The sequence below is a fragment of the Theropithecus gelada genome, chromosome 16 (assembly GCF_003255815.1).
Source record: "Theropithecus gelada isolate Dixy chromosome 16, Tgel_1.0, whole genome shotgun sequence".
NCBI lineage: Eukaryota > Metazoa > Chordata > Mammalia > Primates > Cercopithecidae > Theropithecus > Theropithecus gelada.
This window is the reverse complement of record NC_037684.1, coordinates 17,880,159-17,898,351: the sequence shown is the minus strand read 5'-3', so window position 1 is coordinate 17,898,351 and position 18,193 is coordinate 17,880,159. Positions and strand designations below refer to the sequence as shown.

The window sequence follows — 18,193 nt, the reverse complement described above, 5'->3', positions numbered from 1 at the left end:
AGGATCGTTTTAGTCCAGGAGTTCAAGACCAGCCTAGGAAATATAGGGAATCCCAAATCCACAAAATAAATAAACAAAAAATTAGCCAATCATAGTGGTGTGCACCTGTCATCCTGGCTACTTGGGAGGCTGAGGTGGTAGGATTGCTTGAGTCCAGAAGGTTGAGGCTTCAGTGAGCTGTGATCACTCCACTGCACTAACAGAGTGAGACCCTGCCTAAAATAATAACTTACTACAAATAACTTGCTATAAATCTACAGTAATTAAGACAGTGTTGTACTGGCATGAGGATTGATATATAAATCAATAGGATAGAATTGAGAATCCAGAAATAAACTCTCTCAATTACAATAAATTGATTTTCCATGAAGGAGTATCAAGAAAATTCAATGGGGGAAGAATAAGCTTTCTCAAGTGAGACAAATGGATATCCATATGCAAAATAATGAAATTAGATCCCCTGCCACCATATATAAAAATTAACTCAAAATAGATCAAAGACCTTAAATGTAGGAGCTAAAGCTATAAAATTCTTAGAAGAAAACATAGGGGCAAATTTTTTTATGGATTTGCCAATAATGTCTTAGACATAGCACAAAACGCATAAGTACAAAATAAACAAAATAGATAAATGTAGCTTTATTAAAATTAATAACTTTTGTGCTTCAAAAGAAACCATAAAGAAAGTGACAAGACAATGCACAGAATGGGAGAAAATTTCTGCAAATCGTATATCTGATAAGGGGCATTCCTGTTGCTATAACAAAATACTGCAGAGCAGGTAATTTATAAGTAATAGAAATCTATTTCTCATAGTTCTGGAGGCTGGGACATTCAATATCAAGGCACTAGCAAATCTAGGGACTGGTGAGAGCTACTCTGTGCTTCCAAGATAGTGACTTGTTAGGTCCTCACATGATGGAAGGGATGAAAGGGCCAAAGGGATGAACAGCTCCCTCGAACCTCTTTCATGAGGTCACTAATCTCATTCATGAGGATTCTACTCTCATAACTTAATCAGCCCTAAAGGCCATACCTCTTAATACTATCACATTGGTGATTAGATTTTAACATATGAATTTTTAGGAAACACATTCAGGCTACAGGGGGGCTTGTATCTAAAATATGTAAAGAAATGATACAACAAGAGACAAAAAACTCAATTAAAAAACGGAAAATAATCTGAATAGACATTTCTCCAAAGAAGATATACAAATGGCCAATAAGTGCATACAATATGTTCAACATCATTAGCAATCAGGGACATGCAAATTAAAACTGCAGTGAGATGCCACTTCACACCCATTAGGATGCCTATAATGAAAAAGATGAATAATAATAAGTGTTGGCAAGGATATGAAGAAGTTGGAGTTCTCATACACTGCTACAAGGAAATGTTAAACAGTGCAGCCACTTTGGAAAATACAAAGCAGTTTTTTAAAACGTTAAACACAGTGGTTTAATGTTCAAAAGGTTAACATTTGACTTTGAAATTCTACTCTTAAGTATAGATACAGAAGAAATAAAAACAGGTCAACACACAAACTTGTACGTAAATGTCCATAGGAGCATTATTCGTAATAGTCAAATAATGTACATAGTCCAAATTTCCAATGACTGATGATTGAATAAAATGTAGTATATTTGTACAATGAAATATTATTTGGCAATGAAGTACTGATACATGCTACAACATGGAGGAACTTTGAAAACATTATGTCAAATGAAAGAAGTCATTCACAAAGGATTATATATCATTTCATGTACATGAAATGTTCAGAATAGGCAAATCCATACAAAAAGTAAATTAACAGTTGCTTGGGATTAAGAAGAAATGGGGAGTGATGCTAATGGATATGGAGCTTCTTTTTGGTGTGATAAAATGTTCTAAAAAACAAAGCTGTCATAAAAACCAACAATACAAATAGCTATTGTATTTAGCACTTTCTAAATGCTAGCTACTGTGCTAAACTATATACTCTTACCTAAGGCTCATAATAAATATGCCAGGAAACTTTTAGTTTTATTTACAAAGGGAAAACATGAGTTCAGAGATAAGGAAATTGACCAAGGTCACAAAACTAGTAATTACCGTACTAGTTAGGACTTTAACTCATTTTTGTCTCATTTTGAGTTTCAGTGTCTTACAAAAGGATGTTAGATGGATCTTGTGAGCTCCTTGTTTACAAGGCTGGGGTGTTCACAATAGTGACCAACAAGAAACAGTAGAAATTAGTGAAATTTCTGCCTCTGACTTTCTCACCCTGGAACTGGGGTGAGGTGTTGGCTCCCAGGCTCAGTGGATATGAGGTGGCAAGGAATCTATCCTCAGTTAACTGTGCTCTCCTGCCTTCTAAGGACATCATTGTTCTAGAGGCTCCCTTAATTATCCCTCAGATATCTCACAGCTGTCATTCTGGAGGTGAGACTCTTGACCCTCCACCCCTAGCACGTGATTTTACAGATTATGTCTTGTGTTTGAAACTGAGTCCTGTTACTGTTGGCTCTGTCTGCTTCCTAGTTCGAAGAAACAAAACGTGAGAAGGAAGGTGTTAAGCCCACAAGACAAAGACGTCAAATAGTTCTCATCAAGGAACATTTGGATGAGTTTTGGGAAAATGACTGTGAAGCAGATGGATTACATTTTCTGTTTGCGCTCAGCAATTAAGGGGAAAGGGGACCCAAGCCAAATGTGCTGGGATTTTGTCAAACTCCAAACGTTGGAACACATTTCAGGATGTTTGACTGAGTTTGGCAGAATCAGTACCTTGACTGTGGCCTTCTCTTCTTGGACAAAAGGTGACCAGAGAGCCTACAATAATCCAAGTCTGAAAGAAGCCACAGGCATGGTTACCCTTTTGTGGGAAATGGCACAATGGTACCCTTTGTCAGTTGGAATATTTCATTGGGGGGGTTAATTATGCATATGGTTATCCTTGCAAGGTTTTTGAGAAAGAGGATAAAAATCAATTCACATAACACAATTTAAGAACATATTCTTTCATTCTATTCCTCGTGATCCAGAGACTAGAGGAGAATTGCATCCTTCGATGACTATCCAAACCCCCTTATTCTGTGCATCCTGAAGTATCCCCAGGAATTTCTGTGGCTGTACTTACTCTCATCCTTTGCTCTTTCCATTTGATTCTTTAGAATCAGAGCAGAACCAAGCAGGAAGCTCAGAATCAGAGAGATCTCATCCAGTTTTCGGCAAACCCAAACACTCTGCAATAGATTGAGTGGAAGGAAGAGGAAGAACATGATAAAGACATGAGAAAAGAAGCTGAGTCCTTGTTGAAACACTGAAATGGGTGCAGGTATCGTTTCTTATCTCATTGTTTTTTCTCATAAGCCCTGAATTAATTCATTTATTCACAATATTTACCATGTGTTCACTATCATCTGTGTACTGGAAAGACAGCAGTGAATAAAACGGACAAAATTCCCTGCCCTCTTGGAGCTCGCATTCTAATGAATAAAATGCCATTGTCACTTGGAAGTTATGATTATCAAAATTTTTAGAAGTCAGTTGCTTAGTTGGTCCAAGAGCAGTAGAATTTAAACTTTTTCTCCTGTAAGTAGCTATAACGCTTTGTCAGAATTTTTACCCTAGTATTACAAATATTTATTCTATTTTGCTGATAAATTTAAGAATGGCCTCCACTGTCATTCCAGATGGGATATGTTGTCTTACCGTTGACAGAATATTCTACGCCCAAAGTTAAAATTTCTAAGAAGAAAATACAACTAAGTTCATCCTTTAAAACATTTTTTTTCAAATGACTAAAAAGTAGCGATTGGGAAGTGCTGATATTAAAATGGTGGCAAAGCTTCTGCCTCAGAGTTCTCCTTTCTTCTCCCTGTCTTCTCATCAGCAGATCTTTTTTTATTCACTGAAGAAGCAAAATTTGAAAGTAAATATATACATTAGAAACTTCACTTCAAGGCAAAACGATGGCTCCTAGTGTCCACTTCTGCATGTCAATCTTGTATATCAATTCCTTGTGATAGGAAATGTTATTTTCAGTGGATTGCAATCCAGACAATTGTCAAGAGAGCTCCTATGTGGCAACTGTTTTGGACATGTCAAGAGACACAACTTTTTCAATGCTGCATTAGCCCTAGCCTGGCTTTCACTGCTTCTGTGTCCCCAGCTGGTCCCAGCTAGCTCTGCTGATGCTCCACAGCTGCAAGCACAGCTCCACCTGAGCTATTTCTGATGGAGATGAATAGTGTTGCATGACTCCCTATTGCAGACTGGTTTCATGTTAAGTCTACTGTCTAGACTTGAGACTTAATGGCGCCAGATGTCTGAGGGACTCCCACACTCCTTGCTGCCAATTAGATCTCAGGTCTACTGGTGGTATTCATGACCACAGGGGACGAAGTTTGGGTGGTAGCTCCCTTCTTTTACCTTCTCCCCCTACATTCACTCAGTCTATAGAATAGAACTGCAACCTTGATGTCCTATTTTTAATCCAACCAATCAACTTGTCTAATGCAGTAGTCCCAATTCTGGAGATCCTAGTTTCAGTGACCCAGTTACTGACCTGGGTCTTCTTGCTTAGGAAGACCTCCGAGAGTGTACACACCTGCCTGTTAAACTGGTTAATTTCCACCAATCTAAGTGTAAGTGCCACTTACTAGATGCAAATTGTTGGTATAGCCATTTCTAAAATGAAGATGGAAAAAGGTACAGCCCCAAAGACAGTAGGCATTACCTGACCTCCCATAGCTTTAGAGTTATTCCTTGTTCCATCTCAGTGCATGTCTCAAACTAATTAGTGCATGTCTCAAACTAATTCCTGCTCCATTTTACAGCTTGCCTGATAATACTATAGGCAACGATGCAAAGTATCTAATGTCAAGTCTCACACAATGATAAACTGTAATTGGAACTCCTTCATGGTGGGAGAGAAGCTTTTGTTATCAACATTTATTAGGCCTGCTGGACGTTTACTTGGTCACTCGGTCCCTGAACACAGAGATAAGTGGACCTGGGTTTCATATTTAGTCTCCTTGAAGAACAAATTTAGCCTTGGAGAATACCAAAGCTTTGGGCCCAGGAATGACCCGGAAGTTCTCTGGGACTAACTCAAAGCCTCACTAAACTCCCTCTTGGAACATCTTGGGATCTATAGCCCCAGATTCCTTGATACACCCAGAGCATGGTATAGACTTTATAACATTGCCAGTCCTTTTTAATGTTTCAATCTTTTTCTTTCATCTTTAGTCTAATAGTGCCTTGAAGAAAAACAGCATTGAGTATACAAATGAATTTGGGAGCAAGAGAGAGGGATCTGGGAGAAAAAATAAAAGTGAAGTTCAAAATAAACTTGTTTGGGGAACTAAATGGCTCTTATGCTAAGGAGAGTGGGCTCATCCCCACCAGGTGCATAAATTTTTTTAATGTCTTTTTTTTCTTGTTTAAGAAAAAGAATAATTTGTCCAAATTTGTGACCCTTGGTCCAATATGGAGGGTATTAGATACTTGATCTTTTCCTCTATGTCCAGGGCATGTCTGAAGTCTTTTAATCGGAGCTCTGAGAGCACAGTGAGAAGTTTGTTGTTTGTAGCTTGAGACATGGACTATTCTTTTCCTTTTAAAATTTTGTGAGGTCTCTAAGTCAACTTCAAAATAAGGATTGAGAAAAACTCAAGACTGTCACAGCTTTGTGTTGAGTGAATGCTTGCTTGAAACAGAGAAGCAAAAGGAAAACAAAGGTAAAATGGTTTGATCATTCACCAAATTAAGCATTAGATGTTACTGCCATCTAGTGATGATTTAACACCTGGCTGCCAGGGGAGGGTAGAGTCATCTTTTTGCTACACAGGCATCACCTTAGGGCCTATCACAGACTTCCGGGTTTCGGAACAAATGTGACATCTGGGTGAACTTCCAAATTACCAGAGGGATGGTACTATGGTGAAAAGGTCCCACAACTGGAGAAAAATGCATGTCTTCGTGTTAAATCCTAAGCCTCTCTGCTCATAATATTTCCTAAAAAAAACTTCCTTGCAACAGTGAAAACAGGTTTCTCTTAACTCCATGACTCCAGGATCCTTAATCCATATTTAAACATTCACAGGCAAGTTATATGCCACCTCCCCATTGCATCTGCCTCCAAACCCTGTCTCTACACATCACTTAATAGAGCTCCAATCCCATTCCTCCTCATTCTCACCGCACTCATGGGGTCACTGGAGGTGGGGAAGAGGAAGAAGGAAAGAAGATAAGAAATAGTCTGATAGGGTGCTTACCTTGTGTAGATGCTTTACAATCATGGTTGCCCTCACCATCGTCCCAGAAAGTGGCATCATTCCCGTGTGAAAGATGAGAAAATCAAGAATCAGAAAAGTTAGGTAACTGGCCAGAGATCACACAGTTAAGTGTAAGTAACAGAGCTGGAATTTGAACGCAGTGTACCTGGTCTCATCATCCGGGGTTTTTTTTTTTTTTGTGGCTTGGTAAGCACAGTGATATGATGTTGGAGAAGAACACTGAATGCGGAACAATGGGAAATATTCTCTGCTCATGAAAGAGCAGAGTTCAAGAATATCCTCGTGTAGCCTCCTCTGGAGCAGGTACAGAAGCTGGGAAGGTGTAGGAGTATTTCAGTGTAAAAGATTAGCAGGTTTTAGATGCACAAGCAAATCCATATCTAGAGCAGGGTTGCCAGAAACAGATGGTGACTCTAGGGTGCTAATTTCATCCCCTTCCCTCATCTGAAGAATCTCCATGCTTCATGAGGGTATCCAGCTCCGAAGGATTAAAAAGATAAGCCAAAAAAAAAAAAAAAAAAAGTGATCTGATCTAAGCCTGGCGCCAGCAGTCCCCTTGGGCGTGTGGAGGAAAGAACACTGACGTGGGTGAAAACATTACAGGTTGGGATTTCTGTTGCCTTGGGATTTGGGCTACAGCCATAAAGCTAAAGACATGAGGCAAAGCGTATTCAGTTTTCTTCATTGGCATCAAAGAGCCTTCTCAGATGCCTTTTCAGTTAGATGGCTCATGAAATCTTAGCCAAGTTCAGGCCAATGGAAACGATGTAAGCCCCTCTAGGTTTGGGCTCTGAGACATCCTACGTGATCCTTCACATGCGCTTTCTTCTTTCACCTGAGGGCTACATGTGGAGTATTCATAGGGTAATTCTGAGGTGTTGGTAGAAGGAGGAATCCAATTAGGAGCCTTGAAAAATTACTTGGCACAAACCTTCTCTCTCCAAGCCCTCATGGGACTGGGTTGTGAACAAGAAAAAAGCCACTAAGATTTTTTGTTGGTTGTTTGTTATAGCATTTCATGTAATTTAACCTGATTAATATACAACAACAGATACAAAAGATACCTACTGTGGTACATAGCCAACAACAACAACAACAAAAATGGCCAGAATTCTTTATTGCTCCTTGTATCCAAGCTGTTTGCAATTTGACTTTGCACTTTGTCTCACTAAGGAGGCAAAGTCTATTTCCCTGCACCTTGAGTCGGAGCTAACCTGTGACTTCTTTCATGCAAATGGTAGCCGTGTGTGACTTCGGAGTCTAGGTCTCCAAATGCTTTGCATGCTTCTGTCACTCATTTAGGATCCTGCTCAGCCCCAGTGACAACAAGCCTTGACCTGCTGGATAAGGAGGGACATGAGGTCAAGACATCCCAGCCAACCACCAGCCAATGACATCCTAGTTCAATGTTCGGCCAGCCTCCTGGCACCCACAGCTGACCACAGAAGCATGAGTAAGCTCAGCTGAATTCAGTTAAGCCTGGCCCACAGAAACAAAAATGCCCAGCTGATGGCATAGTGTCTTTTTAACACTTATTATTTAAGCTACTGGATGTTGGGGCATCTTGTTACACAGCATTAGCTGAAGCACCTATATTTTAAAAAGATCTGGAACTCTTATCCCAGCAGGACTTACTAAGAGGGTAGCAGAACTTGTTTGGCTGTTATCAACCTACCACAGTCTCTAAAATTGGAACATTCCCCATTAGAGAAGACATCACTGGGATCAGGGGTTAGAGGGTTAGCAGGAGCATCCGGTGTTCCTGATAAGAACTGACTCCATTCCGCCTCGCTGGGAAAAGATTACAGGTGTTTTCTTTTTTCAATGAAAGTCCAGGCTAACTAAGGGAAGTGCTGAGAAAACCACTCGTAGAAATTGTTGGGAGTCAGAGAGAGGACCTGCAGGAATTGGGGCTGAGCTTATTCCTCCCTGGCAAGAAGCTTATTAGGATGAAGGTCCTGTAAAACCACTGTTACTCCCATCAAAGTAAGCATGATGGAATAGTTTTTGATAGAGCTGAATTTTATGCTGTTTGCGTTCAAGGGTGATATTAATATAGTGCCTGGTACTGCTTCTCACTTGGAAAATTTTGAAGGCAGGAAACTTTCTAGGGGCACTCTGTGGTGGGAAGCAAAGGAACAGAAAATTGGTATGCTAAACTCTTCTGTAACTAATTGGAGAAGCAAGGAGGTGTAAGTTTCTTATGTGAGAAAGGAATAGGTAGTCGGACTGGAACATTTTGGCAGAACAGTGTCTGTATTAGCCTCCTAGGGCTGTTGTAACAAAGTACTACAAACTGGGTGGCTTAAAACAACAATAATGTGTTCTCTCACAGTTTCGGAGGCCAGACATCAGCAGGGCTGTGTTCCCACTGAATCCTTTAGCAGAGAACCCTTGCCTGCCTCTTCCAGTTTCTGCCTGCCCAGACATTCCCGGCTTGTGGCAGCATCACCCCAACCTCTGCCTTCATCTTCATGTGGCTGTCTTCCCTCTGTTCTGTGCTTTCACATGGCATTCTCTTCTCTTTGTATGTCTATTTCCAAATTTTCTCTTTTTATGACACCAGTCATTGGATTAGGACCCACCCTAATGACTTCATCTTAACTGGATGACATCTAGAAAAACCCTGTTTCCAGGTAAAGTCATTCACACATATGGAGATTAGGACTTCAGTGTGTCTTTGTGTGGGGGAGGGTGGGGAGCAATTTAACCTAAAACAGTGCCCAAAAGGGCTGGCTTCTGGGTGAGGGAGCCCAGTAGTAAGAGCTATAGACAATAGCAGAAGATGGGGGAGGGGGCAAGATGAGAGCGCATGGCAGTGCAGGGCCTTCTGCAAAGTGGGCATGAATCACTTTAAGGAAACCGATATTTGGACTTCTGCTTCTCAATGGGCATAAAAGTCAAGGGAGTGCCGGATATGGCGCCAGTCAAGAAAAAGAGCTTCTTGCTTCTTTCCCTCAAGTCTTCTTCCCAGTCCCCTACATGTTAAAAATGGAAGAGATGCAAAAGGAGAAATTGTCCCAGGAACGAAGGAGCAGACCTCTGCAATAATCATCACTGAGGACCAGAGCCATGGGGAAAGCTAGCACTGGAGGGAGAAGAGGAGACAGTAGGGCTAAGTTCAAGATGAGATTGATAGTTAAGCCAGACTTTATGAAACCTGAGTGGATACACAGGTTGAGATTTGCCCAAGATATGATCAAGAGGTGCAGAAAGGAGCTTCAAAGGCCAATATGTGAAAAAAAAAAAAAGACGTACTTACACTTCGCCTAGTGAATCAGTTTGGTAGAAGAGTTATAGGTGTTAAAGTCTAATAAACTGTGTGTGTGTGCATGTTTTTGTTTTTGTTTTTTTTTTAGGTGGAGCCTCGGTCTGTTGCCCAGGCTGGAGGGCAATGGTGCAATCTCGGTTCACTGCAACCTCTGCCTCCCCAGTTCAAGCAATTCCCCTGTCACAGTTTTTTGAGTAGCTGGGACTACAGGTGAATTCCGCCACACCCAGCTAATTTTTGCATTTTTAATAGAGATGGGGTTTCAAACTCCTGACCTCAGGCTGGTCTCAAACTCCTGACCTCAGGTGATCCACATGCCTTGGCCTCCCAAAGTGCTGGGATTATAGGCTTGAGCCATTGTTCCCTGCCTAAACTGTGTGATCCTGACCGATCTTTTACCACATCTGAGCCTCAGCTGCCTCATCTATACAGTTTGGATAATAAATACACACACACACACACACACACACACACACACACACCTTCTACAAGCTTGTAAAAAAACTTTCTATGTTTGGGGTGCTGTTGTCAGAATCCACAGATGGTGGCTCGTGTTTCCATGCTTGGTTCTATGGTATCAGACAATGCATTCAGCTTTTCTGAGCTTCAGCTTTCTCATTTATAAAAAAGGGCCATGAGTCATGGGGCTAATGGAAAGATTAAATGAGATGTGAAATTGCTTTTTTATTTTGCAAATTGTTTTATACTTGTAAAGCATTTCAGGCATGTCTCCTATTGTCTGTGTTTTTATGATACCAAATAGCTGTAGCATGTTGAATTAAATGTAAGAATTTATATTACTTGAATTCTGTTGATGAGAATTTGTAATGAGCAATCAACCTTGTACAATATGAACCCCCTGGAAAGCTTTAAAAATACTAATGTCTGGGTTCCACCCCCAGAGATCTCCACTTAATCAGTCTGAGCTAAAACCTGGGCATCAGGGAGATTTTCCAAGCTCCCAGGAGATTTGACTGTGCTGCGGGATAGGGGGAGGTGGTTTGAAAACCATAGAGTAGAAAGTTCTGCTGCTGTGACTGAATGTCTGACTGCCACATTGTTATCTGTTTTGTTTTTCTGTTTACCTCTGACAATTTTTAACTGCACTGCAATTTTTGTGGATGGACTAGGAGCATGTTGATTTGGGTGTGATTTTCTGGCTAGTCAGCGATTTTTTTCTTTTCTTTGAGCTTTAGGTTTTGTCAGTTCTGATCAACTACTTTATCATTTTCTGCTTGCTACATGAAAACTGTACCTGTCACCTTAAAAATGAAAATTGGCTGATAAAATTCCAAATTCTGACAGGAAAAATAATATCGTTTGTGTGAATCTGAAAGATGGTTTCCCTTCCACCACCGGAACAACTGCTTTTATTTTTTAATAATCTGAGGTATCTTAGGAGGACTGCAATTACACTGTAGAAAAACATGTGACATTAATAAATCAGAATAATTAAGACAGTGCAAAACAAACACATTTGTAAGTGCTGAGCAGGGAAACACACAGAAAAATTAATCTTTAGTTGAGGGGTTAGGGGAGATGGAGGTTGCCATGATGAAATCAGATTTCTGGGAGAAGGCTTAGACACGCCTAGGGGCACATGAACCTGGTGTAAGGCCGGCTGCTGCGAGGCAGCAGTATAATAGTCCTGCAGGAGAAAAATTAGATTTCAGAGGGGTGGCTGAAAACATGAGGTCAAAACTAATACAAAGGCAGATGTGTTCCTAACAGCAAACCCTCTTGCCAGCTTCTCTTCTTGCCAGGTTTGCAGGGCAGGGGCAGCAGGCTTCTTCCCTTTTGCCCAAATAGGAGAAGAGCCCATTCAATCGATATGGGCTGTCCAAAGTGGGCTGAGACTGAGAGGTTTTCTTCTTCTCCTCCGACTTTCCTTCCAAATGCAGCAAGGGTGAAACGCCAGGTTTAAAAAGCGACTCGGTAGCTGACAGTTCCTGTAATACTCCCAGTCTCAGCTGCTCTCCTAACTCCAGGCTATAATTATCCTTCTACTTAATTGGAGGTTCAGGAGAGCTTATTAGCTCGCTCTGTTGTTGCATAATTCAGGAGTTCAGTTCAAGCTTCCTTAAAAGTGAAGCAAAGGCACTTTGCAGTGCAAGAAGCAAGACTGGACAACGGAGGAGGGTCACACCTGGCTCCATGCCCTCCCTGTTCTGCTGCTAATTCACTGGGTAGCATCAGCCAAGTAGCCAGTCTCTTTGGGCATCAGCTTCCCTCCTTGCCAATGAGGAGGCAGACCTGGGTTAGTATGTGTGAAAGGGTGTTCCCTGAAACATTTGCTTTTCAAGAGGCTTCTTTAAAAAAAATGGTTTTGTGTCCTTAAATAACTTCAGAAAATGTTGTGTACCAGGCATGCCTGTGGTGTATACAATAGATTGTCTCACTCAACATCTGTTCCAACATCAAGTTTACTACCTAAACCCTGTATTTCCCAAACTCCTTTGCACTAGAGTTCCAGATAGGATTAGGCTACCAGTCAGATGCATTTGGATAAGACACGAATTTGAAACTGGGGTAAGCAGGCAGGGAGACATTTATTTAACTGTCATGGAATGATTCCTGTGGCAGTTTCCGGATCATAACAGTTCCCTTAGCAAGGCAGTACTCTGATGTGATTCTGAAAATTATTCCTGCAGGCCCAGCATGGAGCTTGCATGCCAGTGTTCCAACAATTTTATAAACTCTCAATTCCTTGTATCAAATCCCTCGCTAATTAAAATAAGAGTGGTTTTATTATCAGCAGCTGAATTTGACTGATGCACAGCCTCTTAGGTATTGACAATACGTGTAAACCTGTTAAATGTTCTAAAATTTCTGGCAGTAAAGAAACCTATTTTACCTAGCGTGTTTCAAACTTACTGCCTTTAACTATAAACCAGGGGTCTATATCTTATGTTGACTCTTCCTATACCTTTCAGAGAGCAATATACACTTTTGTTTTCTCATTGTCTTAGAAGGGTAAAGAAGAGGCAAAGTCTACAGCCTTTAGAAAGCTGCAAATTCTGATCACCTCTTTCCATCTAGCCTTCTTGATGTAGAATATGCAACTAAGGGGTTGAAGAAAGATGTTCATGATACTTCTGCCTTTCATTTCCTTGTAAGGATCATTCTCATAGACATTTTCATTCTCTGGGTCTGAGGAGAGGCCCTAGGGTCTGAGTTATTAACAAATACTCCAGGGGATTCCAGTATAGCGGATGCATGGTTGGTCCTCCTTAAGAACTGCACAAGCCTCAGAAGGAAATCATCAGCATTATGCTCACAGTTGTCTTCCTGGAAAAACCCTCCACCACCCATGTAGAACTTCAGCCTGAGATCAGGTATCTCAGCAGTCCCTCTTCAGCAGCTGGCAGGGACACCTTGGTCACAAAAGGAATATTTTAACTGCTTTTAGTCAAACAGACTTTTTTTTTTTTTTTTTTTTTTTTGTTTTCAGAGGGAGTCTTGCTTTGTCATCCAGGCTGGAGTGCAGTGGTGGGATCCCGGCTCACTGCAAGCTCTGCCTCCCAGGTTCATGCCATTCTCCCGCCTCAGCCTCCCGAGTAGCTGGGACTACAGGCTCCCAGCCAAACAGACATTTTGCCATCAAAACAGAAACACCCAACCAGGCGCGGTGGCTCACGCCTGTAATCCCAGCACTTCGGGAGGCTGAGGCAGGCGGATCACGAGGTCGGGAGATCGAGATCATCCTGGCTAACATGGTGAAACCCCGTCTCCACTAAAAATACAAAAAATTAGCTGGGTGTGGTGGTGCGCGCCTGTAGTCCCAGCTACTCGGGGGGCTGAGGCGGGACAATGGCGTGAACCCGGGAGGCGGAGCTTGCAGTGAGCCAAGATGGCGCCACTGCACTGCAACCTGGGGGACAGAGTGAGACTCCGTCTCAAACAAACAAACAACAACAACAACAAAACAGAAACACCCAAGCAAGCTTGGGTTTCTCTCCTTTCTGCACACCGCAACAGCTCGGTCACCATGCTGTCGGAAGTATATTTTGAAAGCTCACTCTCAGGTAAGGATATGAGATCCTTGAGGGGAAGCTCTGTGTCTCAATTATCTGTATTCTTTAGTACCTAGAATGCTGATTGCACAAAGTAACATGCTATTATTATTTTTACTATTTTAATGTCCAGATACATCCTTCTTCCAAAATGGCAACTGCCTCAGGACGTTTGAAGGGGGAAAAGAAGAGGAGAAATTTCTGCTCCAGGAAGACTTGGAATGAAGAACACAGATAGCAAATTGTTCTTCTCTCCTTTTATCTCTACTCCCAGTTTTTAAAGTCTCTCACCTGAAAACTCATTGGTGGTGTTCTGTCTTTGCTTGCAGTTCTTACAAAGGCAAGAATGCCTGAATACTTGGTTGAAGGAGCATCTATGGCTTCAATCTGAGTGTGTTTTCCAACTTGATGCAATGTATTATGCCCCTAGGCCTTTGAGAGCTGCTGTGTGTAATCCCTAATGCTATGGCTTACACGTGTGTCTATCAAATTGTGTCTTGTCTGAGCCTTCTGGGCACAAGGGAATATTCCCTTGATCAATATGTTCTATGAGCTAAAAAAATTTTGCTGGATATCAAATATTTGCCTGTGTTCTGCTAGGCCCTGGACATTAGAGTATGATTTACAACATCCCATTTGTTTTGATCAGCACCCCAAGCTAAGTTGAGGGCTTTGGGGGCTTTAAATGGTTGCAAAAACTTCAGCACAATTCAGTGTAAATGGTTTAAGAGTTTAAAGAGACCATCCTTCTCTTCTGGGGCAGTTTCCTCTTGGTTCAACTTTTGTGATATGTTCCCTGGAAACACTGCAAAGTACTGCATGCTTCACACTCACCACCACTCTGTCCTTCAGAGGGGTGTGGACTGGGGTGGTTAGAGATGGTCTTTGAATATGTTTGCTTAGGGAATATCACTCAGGGGAGTTTCAGGAGCAATATTTGAGCAACATCATAGATGTGAGGATATTAGAGCCAAGAGTGATCTAAGAGATAAAATAATTCAATTCTTTTATTTGAGAGATAAGAAACCTGAGACCCAAAGATGTTCCACAGCAAGTACAAATACAGAAGCAAAGTTCTCAGGCTTTGAATCCAGCATCTTTTCTGAATACAACAAGTAACCTCTAAAATTTATAGGAAGGAACAATCTGCAAGAAAACTTAAAGTGTGCCTTCTATATACTTCCTCTGAATTTCTCTAAAGGTTTTTCCAAAATGAACAACTTATTCACAGTGCTGGTCCAAATAAGGGAAGTATCCTCCCACAAAAAGAAAAGTTTTTAAGTGCTCGCATGCACCGCCTGGCACAGTTTCCTTACCCAATGCCAGACTTCAAAATTAGTGGTTTTCAAAGTATGTACCCTAGACCAACAGCATCAAATCACCCTGGGAATTGTTAGAAAGGCAAACCCTTGTGTGCAGATCTACCAATTCATACATTCAGAGGCGGTCCTAGATCTCTGTATTTTACAAGCCTCCTAGGTGACTCTCATGCATGCTCAAGTTTGAGAACCACTTAATAATTTTGAATTCTCTTTGCACAATATTATTTAGAAGCAACTGGAATATTCTCATCCCCCCTGAAAGACCTTGCCTCCCGCCTTTTGTTGCCATTCTTTAGTTTCATATCTTTGGATTAAGACTTCTAGCTCTAGATTATACTGGACTATAAAACATGTTGAGCCTTCAAATCCTTCACATATCAGTGTGTACAACCATATCAGAAACTTCCTTAATAGCGGATTTTGATACAGTGTATTTATAATGTATTTATAAGTTATTTATGTCTGAAGGCTGACTTACAAAATGTAGGTGAATTAGAATAATGAAAGAGGCGTATCTCATGGAACACAAGCACAAGGAGGAAGCCCCTGAGTCTCAGGAGCTGACTGAAACTAGAGCCTCCAATGCCCACAGCACCCCTGCTTGTCTCTTGTATCTACTCTGCTTTTGGAGTCTTGGAGTCAGTTTTGTTCTCTCTCCTTTTAAAATTATTATTTTTTAAAATTTTAAATTCTGGGGTACATGTGCAGGATGTGCAGGGTTGTTACATAGGTAGACATGCGCCACAGTGATTTGCTGTACCTGTTAACTCATCACCTAGGTATTAAGCCCAGCATGCATTATCTGTTTTTCCTGATGCTCTCCCTTTCCCTGCCCTCTACCCCCAAAAGGCCTCAGTGGGTGCTGTTCCCCTCCCTGTGTCAATACTGGCTTTCTCTGCCTCTTAGTCCATATGAGAAAAAATGGCTACAGCCTGCAACTCCTAAGTGGAAAAGAACTAGCCACCAGGAAAGAGCCCACATGTCTTTCCCAGTCTCAATTCTAAGTTCCTAGAAGGGGATTTTAGCTTAGGTAGGATCAGCTTTTCACCTGAGGTCCATCACTTGTGTGTGGGTACAGGAACGTGCCCTTTGGGATCCCCATGCATGTAATGGTGTGGATGGAGTATAGGTAGAGTTTTCTGAAAATAGGGGAGGACTGGGAAGTTAACCTGATAGACAGACAGCTGGATCCTGGATAAGAAAGGAATTAGAAAGAGTTCTGTTGAATGGTGGAAGGGATGTGAAAAAGAGGAGGGGGGCAGAGGGATGCAAAAGAATAAATTTCCCAGGTGGTCATTCTAAGGGTTTAGGCAAGTCAATATTTGTAATAGCTTGAGTTGTGTTCCTCAAAAAGATATGTTGAAGTCCAGCCCCAGGTACCTCAGAATGTGACCTTATCTGGGAATGGGGTCATTTTAGATGTAATGAGTTAAGATAAGGTCATTCTAGAATAGGGTGAGCCCTAAATCCAATACGATTATGGCCTTATAAGAAGAGGGAAATTTGGACACAGATGCAGAGACACAAAGGGAAGACAATCATGGGAAGTTGAAGGTGGAGCTTGGAGTGATGCTGCCACAAGCTAAGTAGTTTGGGGCTGCCAGAAGCTTGAAGAAGCAAGGAAGGATCCTCCCTTAGATACTTCGGAGGGAACATAACCTAGCAGCACCTCGATTTCAGATTTCCAGCCTCCAGAAGTGTGAGACAATAAATGCCTGCCATCCCAAGCCACCAGTTCATGGGACTTCATTACGGCAGCAAATACAGTATTCTTTAGCCCTTTCATGCATGTTGAACTGCTACCTGTCCCATGCTCCAAGCACCACAAAAGCCTAACCTCCTGCAGTCCCACTTTTCCTAGCTTGGTTCATGACAGCCATTCGTCTTTGGCTTAAAAATCTTCCTTCCTCATTTTCTGATTTCCACTTTGTTTCTGGCTTATTGACTTATTACTTCTTCTGGCCTCATCATTCTTTGCATTTTGATATCCTTTACTATTTGCTATAGCCAGTTTCAAATTATCCCAATTGCAAGGGACAGACACTTAAATATGGAGGATTTATTAGCTTAGAATATAAAATGTAGAGATAGTCTCACTTCAAGAACAGTTGGTGGTAAAAACTCAGACATTGTCACTAGGACAATGTTTCCTTTATCCCATGGGTCTGCTTTCCTTATAACTGTCCCAGACCTCCATCAGGCTCTCTTATTTGGTACAAGGTGGCTACCTGAAGTGCCAGGCTGAGGTCTGACCAGCAGAGTGACTAGTAGTATGTCTTTCTCTTGATAGTCCCAGTAGGAGTTGGGAGACCACAGACTGCCTATTTACCACTAATGAAAACTGAGGGAATATACTATTTAAATTGATTCCAACTGGGTCATGTGTCCTGTCCTGGAGCTTTGGGCTGAAGTCAGCTAAACTGAATCAAGTGTGCCCACAAAACACTTGCTGAATGGGAGATTGATATTGGGAAGGCAAAAATAAGAAGTGTCTAGTGCATCTTCAACCTCAACTTAGATTCTTTATTCTTCTGTGTTGCAATAGGCTAGTACATGCCTATTGTGATATAACATGACTCAACCCTGTAGGTTCACTTATTTTTTTCCCACTCTGCAGGAGAAGTAGGAGAATGAGTGCCTTATGAGTTCAACCAAGGTGTTTACTCATAAAAATTCAATCAAATGACATAATTAATATTTTCCAATTCATAAGGAATGACATAACCTAATGGATAGAATTTCATAAATTACATACTTGTAGTCCTAAACCGTTTTCTGAAACCTTTGGCAACTGATACTTGTTGTGTATACTAGAAACTAAAAAAGAATGCTTTAGTCCACCATTATGTCTTTAATTATTTTTTCATTGAACATACCAAGTGCTCCAAAGACAAGGTTGAGTCAGTGGGCTTCTGTCTGACTGTGAGGTGAAGGGTGTTCTCTATCCTTGCCTCCTCTATCTCTTTGAAGCACTTTCCTTCAGTGGCCACCTAAGGCATATTCTTTGCAGAACTGGGAGACTTCCTGGGTTATCTTCAGCAAAACAGACTGCTACTCTTCACCAAAACAGCATTCTTCTCCTTAAAGTTCTTCCCGGGCCTAGGGCTAAACTATCAAGTATGTTTTTGAATATGTGTTGGCTTCAATTCCATACCTTTGTCCTGCCATTGTTTCTTCCTGGGACACAATGAAGACAAGGTTATAGCTTCATTGTCTTCTCCCATGAAATTGTCCTTAGTCACCTCCATGCTAAGACTGCATCAATAAGAAATAAATACATATCCCTTGTTCTAGTAAGAGTGACT

The 18,193-nt window shown here is 41.3% G+C and overlaps 1 protein-coding gene across 1 annotated transcript in view; it reads left to right on the top strand.

The window, feature by feature from the left end:
• Positions 1-3,451, top strand: part of PCTP (phosphatidylcholine transfer protein) — a 67,337-nt gene extending 63,886 nt beyond the window's left edge. Inside the window, exon 6 of the mRNA XM_025363610.1 lies at positions 3,154-3,451. Coding sequence (XP_025219395.1) covers positions 3,154-3,234 — 81 coding nt within the window. The 3' untranslated portion in view covers positions 3,235-3,451. The remainder of the gene's footprint in view (positions 1-3,153) is intronic.
• Positions 3,452-18,193: the final 14,742 nt, after the last annotated feature.